Source organism: Alligator mississippiensis, chromosome 16 (genome assembly GCF_030867095.1).
Source record: "Alligator mississippiensis isolate rAllMis1 chromosome 16, rAllMis1, whole genome shotgun sequence".
Classification (NCBI taxonomy): domain Eukaryota; kingdom Metazoa; phylum Chordata; order Crocodylia; family Alligatoridae; genus Alligator; species Alligator mississippiensis.
Window position 1 is genome coordinate 14,699,472 of NC_081839.1, and position 4,961 is coordinate 14,704,432.

At 63.5% G+C, this 4,961-nt stretch overlaps 1 protein-coding gene across 1 annotated transcript; it reads right to left on the minus strand.

Moving 5' to 3' along the window:
* Nucleotides 1-859: 859 nt before the first annotated feature.
* LOC132246440 (major histocompatibility complex class I-related gene protein-like) lies at nt 860-4,160 on the minus strand. The gene is made up of 4 exons (XM_059719558.1): nt 4,039-4,160; nt 3,603-3,749; nt 2,759-3,052; nt 860-2,563 (listed from the first exon to the last, which is right to left on the minus strand). The coding sequence occupies exons 3-4, from the start codon at nt 3,042-3,044 to the stop codon at nt 2,481-2,483; spliced, it is 369 nt and encodes a 122-aa protein (XP_059575541.1). The 5' UTR covers nt 3,045-3,052; nt 3,603-3,749; nt 4,039-4,160; the 3' UTR covers nt 860-2,480.
* Between the last annotated feature and the right edge of the window lie 801 nt (nt 4,161-4,961).

A 4,961-nucleotide genomic window follows, 5' to 3' on the forward strand; every position in this document is an offset into this window, starting at 1 on the left:
GTATCTCCCTCTGCCCTCAGGATCTCCCATTATGTCCCAGTGCCATCCTCCTGTGTCCCAGTGCCCTCATAGCATGTCTATGATATGTCAAGGCATGTCCTTGGTGTGTGGGGGCATGTTCTGCCACCTCTGCAATCCCCTGTGCTCACACAACCCTTACATCTCCTCATGCTCTGACACCTGAAGAAGCTGCCCCGGGGCCGTGGCATGACATTGCATGTCTATGGCATGTTAGAATGTGCCTGTAAGGTGTCAGAGTGTGTCTGTGGCATGTCCTTTGCATGTCGGGACATGTCTCTGGCGTGTTGGAGTGTGTCAGAGCTCCAGCCTCTGCTCCCAGATGCAGGACAGCTTGCCCAGCTTGAGGTGGTCGTAGTCCATGCAGCTGGGGGCCAGCTGGCCGTCCTTCCTGTCTGAGTAGCTCGTTCCCTCGTGCAGCTTCCCCATCATCACTCAGGGGCAGGAGACCTCCAAGACCCCCGGCCCCCAGCTCCACTACCCGCCCCCCTGCCCTGCCCCTGAGTGCTGTAGAGGATGTGGGCAGAGAGCTTGACCTTGACCTTCTGTGCAGTGGTGCTGAACTGCGTGGCCTGGCGCTCCACGCCTGCTTGTTCACCTTCTCCTTCAACAGCTCCAGGATAGCGTTGCCTGCACGGGGTCACTGGGGTAAGTGCAGGGCTGAGGGGGCAGACCCCCTCTTAGCAACCCCAACCAGGCCAGGCACCCCCAGAGCCCCCCTTGCAAACCCCCCAACCCTAAGGGGCCCACGCACAATGAGGACGCCCCAAAGTTCCCTGCCCCGCCGCCTGCACAAGCCCTGCCCCCAGGCTCCGCCCATCCCACCAATCCCCTTCCCGGCCCAGCCCACAGCCAGGGTTTGCCTGTGGGGCAGTCCTCCTCAGGCTGGTGCCCGTGCCCTCCGCTGGAGCTTCAGTCCCTTCTTTTGGCAGTGGCTGGCAGGCAGGAAGCCATGCTCTAGCGCCCCCCGGCTCTAGCACCCCCCGGCACCACTGGGGGGATGTGGCTGCCTTTCCTGAAAAAAACTGAATGCCTGTTCACTTGCTTCTCAGTTCAGTCCATGCAGCTTCGACTGACAGGTGAGCACTGACTGCGTTGTTTCATCCTCAGGCTCTTTGGCTGTCTGTGCTTAGCTCAGCAACCACTCAGCTAGCAGCACGCAGAACTGCTGCTCAGAGCACAGGACCCACACACCCAGCCCGCCAAACAAGCTCTCAGCAAGCCCAACACAGGCAGGCCTTGGTCCCTCTCCTTCCCATCATGTGCATGTGCACATTGCCTCCGATGTGGCTTCCCCGTCACACTAGTCCCTCCCTGCCTGTGCATCCCCAGTGCAGAGCTGGCTGTACGTGGGCTCCTCCATGGATGTGACCTAGGTCAACACCATGGCCTGTGAGCAGTACAGCAGCTGCCACGGCTGCATCCTGAGTTGTGACCCAGCCTGCGCCTGAAGCAGTGAGCTGGATGCCTGCGTTGTGCACTGGAGACAGAGCGGGTGAGTCCCTCCCCTCCTGCCCCATGGTTCTACCCACGGTGTGTCCTCTTGGCCATCTGAAGAGGTCTCCACGGCCCTCCAGATGCCCAGGACTGCCCCTGCCACAGTCCTCTGGCCCACTAAGTAGTGGTTCCTGGGTATCGCCTCTGTCGCTGACCTGCTGGACCTGACATTGTGGCTCCTGCCCCTTTTTCTCTGTTATTTGCTGTGTAGCTGGTGCCCAGTGCCCAGAACCAGGTGCTGGCCCAGTGCACACCCCCTGCTCCCTCCCCCAGGTCCTCCAGGCCCTGCCCAGACCAGGGGATGAGCGGGCCGTGGGCATCTGAGCCTGAGGCTGGTGCAGCCACGGGACTCCGGTCATCTCTGCCTCTCTCCCATGTCGGGTTACTGCAGGACATCATATCTGCCAACATCTCAGGGCTGAGCCCAAAGGAGATGGAAGGTGGGTGCCTGGAGGGTGATGGTGGCAGGGGAACCCCGGATCTGGGCAGGGAGAGGGAGAGGCCAAACACTCCTCAGCAATGTGGATGCTGCACAAGCTGCAGGCTGGGGAGCTGTGAGCCACAGCAGGCAGAGGCTGTGCAGCGTGTGCGTCTCTGGGTGAGCAACAAGCAACCTCAGGACCATGCATGGGACTGTGCTCCTGAGCCTGGCCGGGGTCTGCGCCCTCCAGATGTGTTGAGAAGTGGTGATTGTATTAGCTGAAGTTGGCCTGGTCCTGCCCCTCACCCAGAGCTCACACCAAGGAGCTCCGTGGCCCCACACCAGCCAGAGCTGCTAGCTCCATGGGAGCGAGGGTGAGACCTGTCCCCAGCCCCAGCTACTGCCACCCCCGGGTCATGTGGGCCTGGCAGCCCAGAGCAGCTGGAGAATCCACTGTCCTCCCAGGTCCCAGGCACAGCAGTGATGAGCCCTTCCTGCTCCCCTGCACCAAGGCCTGGGCACAGCCTGGCTCCAAGGGCTTTTCCTAGCACTTACTGTGGCAGTAAACACCTGCAATGACCCACACAACACCAGTAATGATGCCCACAGTCAGCACTGGATTGGACTCTGGAAGAGGGAAGGGGTCTGTGAGTGAGGCAAACCCCAGACTTGTTCCCAACGCTGTATGGGCCCAGTGCCCCCTCCCCATCAGTACCCCTGCATCTTCTGACCCCCCAATTCCTCCCCGCTCAGTAGGGTCAGTCAGCTCCTCCCCTCCTGAGCACCACGTTCCTTCTCCCTCCCCGTGCGGTGGTCACTCACCTGTCTGGCCCTTGTCCCAGGCCACTCTCAGAGCTGCCCCCAGGCTCTCATGCCTCACGCTGTAGGCGTAGTTGTGGTTGCTGCTCGGGTCAATCTCGATGGTGGCCCAGGTCTGGTAGGTCTCATCTCTGCTGGGAAGGACCCCTGCATGGCTCGTCTCCTGTGGCTGCACCTCCCCATTTTTCAGCCAGACAGCAGCCACGTCCTTGGGGCAGAAGCCATGGACCTGGCAGGCTAGGGTGGTGCGTCCGCCCCAGGATGATGGCTTGTTGCTCACCTGTGCCATGGGACGCTCTGGGAGGGAGGAGACACCTGCTAGAGTGACTGTCCTGTTGGGCCCTCAGCACCCCTGCCAGGAGCCCGGGCTGGGCCCTGCACCGGGCCACACAAACTGGCTCCAGCGCCCATTTGAGGCAGGAGCAGGCAGTGCTGGGGAAGGAGCACGGGGGACGGGAGACACGGATGCGCTGGGCTCAGGGCTGCAGGAACAGGGTTCGACACAGCTGATCTCTGGTTCTCAGACACGTGGCCAGGGCACGGACACCACGTGGGCTCTGCCCAGCTGGGAGGCCTGACCAGGGCAGGGACAGAGGCACCGTGTCCTACAGCTGTGCTGGGGTCTCACCCAGCAGCAAGACCAAGAAGCAGTGGTCGCCATCCTGGACACAGGGGGATGGGGCAGGCATTCCCTGGGGTGAGGGGGTGCCCGGTCAGTGCTGCCCTGGGCGGTGACACTGGGACTCACTGCTCTGCAGTGCTGCCTCCCCGTGCTGCAGGTACTGCCGCAGCCACTCGATGCAGGTCTCCTGCAGGTAGGCTCCTGCATGCTAAAGAATGGCCTTACCCTCCTTCCACCTGCGCTGGGTGACCTGGGTCTGCGTTGTTGTGTGGGATTTGCCCCCCTTGGGCCACAGCCTTGAGTGGCTGATGGCTGAAGGCTCCCGGTTACCTCCCAGATGCAGTTGGCTGGGGGTCCTGAGCTCATCCACACCTGGGGGGCAGCAGTGGGAGGTTCACAGAGGCATGAGACCCCCCCATCCACTTCCCTCAGGGAGTCACTAGCTGGAGCTGGGGGGCAGCAGGGGCTTGGGGGGGCAGTCTCTGCCTCACCACCCCTCCCCTTGCACCCCTTCTGCCCAAAGCACATGTCCTTTGCCCCCCCCCCCCCGGCCTCCTGTCCATGGATACATGGTTCTGCATGCATGTGCTCCCCTCTGCTCTGAGGAGAGCCACCTCTCTCCCACGCCCATGTCTGCTGCCTCCCATCACATGCACACTACCATGATGGGGAGAAAAGCGGGGCAGCTGGGTGCTGGGGGAGAAGGGGGCGCAGCTGCAAGCCTGGAGGGAGACGCAGGTGCGACCCGGTGCCCAGGGCGGGGGCAGACAGGACACGAAGGGGTTCAACTGTCTCTCCGCCCCGCCCGCCCACCTGCGCCTCGGCCAATGGAGAGCTTGCGCGTCACAACAGCGGGGGGGGGGTGGAGTAGGGGGTTCGCGCTTGCGCAGCGCAGCGCAGGATGGGCGGTGGGAGGCGGCAGTCACGTGCCGGCGCCCAGGCCCTGTTCCCTCCCCGACCCCCGCCGCTGCCGGTAGGGCCGGGACTGCGTCCGTTGCCCCGGAAACGCGGCAGGAGCGACGGGGGAGGGGGTGTCGCGGGCACGCGCGCTCGGCAGCAGCAGGCGGCGGCGGAGGAGGAGGAGGAGGGCGGAGGAAGCGTGTCCAGGCCGGCTCAGGCCCGCTTCGACACCCTGCGACACCGACATGAGCGCTGGGGCAGCGCCGGCCCCGGCCCGGCCCCGCCCCGATGGAGGCCGGGTCTCTGCACAGCCGCAGGAGCCGGAGGGGCAGGAGCAGCGCGTTGTGGCCGGTCCGCACTGCAGAGCCCCCCCCCCGCGCAGACACGCGGCCCGGCTGCGCTAGAGTCCGGCACCCGGGACCGGCCTCGTGAGACAGGGTCGTCCTCGGCTGCGGGGGGGGTTGCCCACGGGTGTTTGTACGAGGGGGGGGTGTGGCTATCCACATATACACTTGTACACGTATGTTTATGTGTGCATGTCGGTATACATACGTGGAAAGAGTGCGTGTGGCAGTGCACATACACTTCTGCCTGTGCACACACCTGCATGCACACACACAAACACGTGCACGCTATGCAAATGCACCCCATGCACTGCACTGTGTGTATACACCTACACATATG

Bases quoted from the DNA above. Each gene is read 5' to 3' on its own strand.
- LOC132246440 (XM_059719558.1), bottom strand. From the start codon at position 3,044: ATGGCACAGGTGAGCAACAAGCCATCATCCTGGGGCGGACGCACCACC. The intron at 2,564-2,758 runs GTGAGTGACCAC...TCCCTCTTCCAG, and splicing joins CTGGGACAAGGGCCAGACAG to AGTCCAATCCAGTGCTGACT.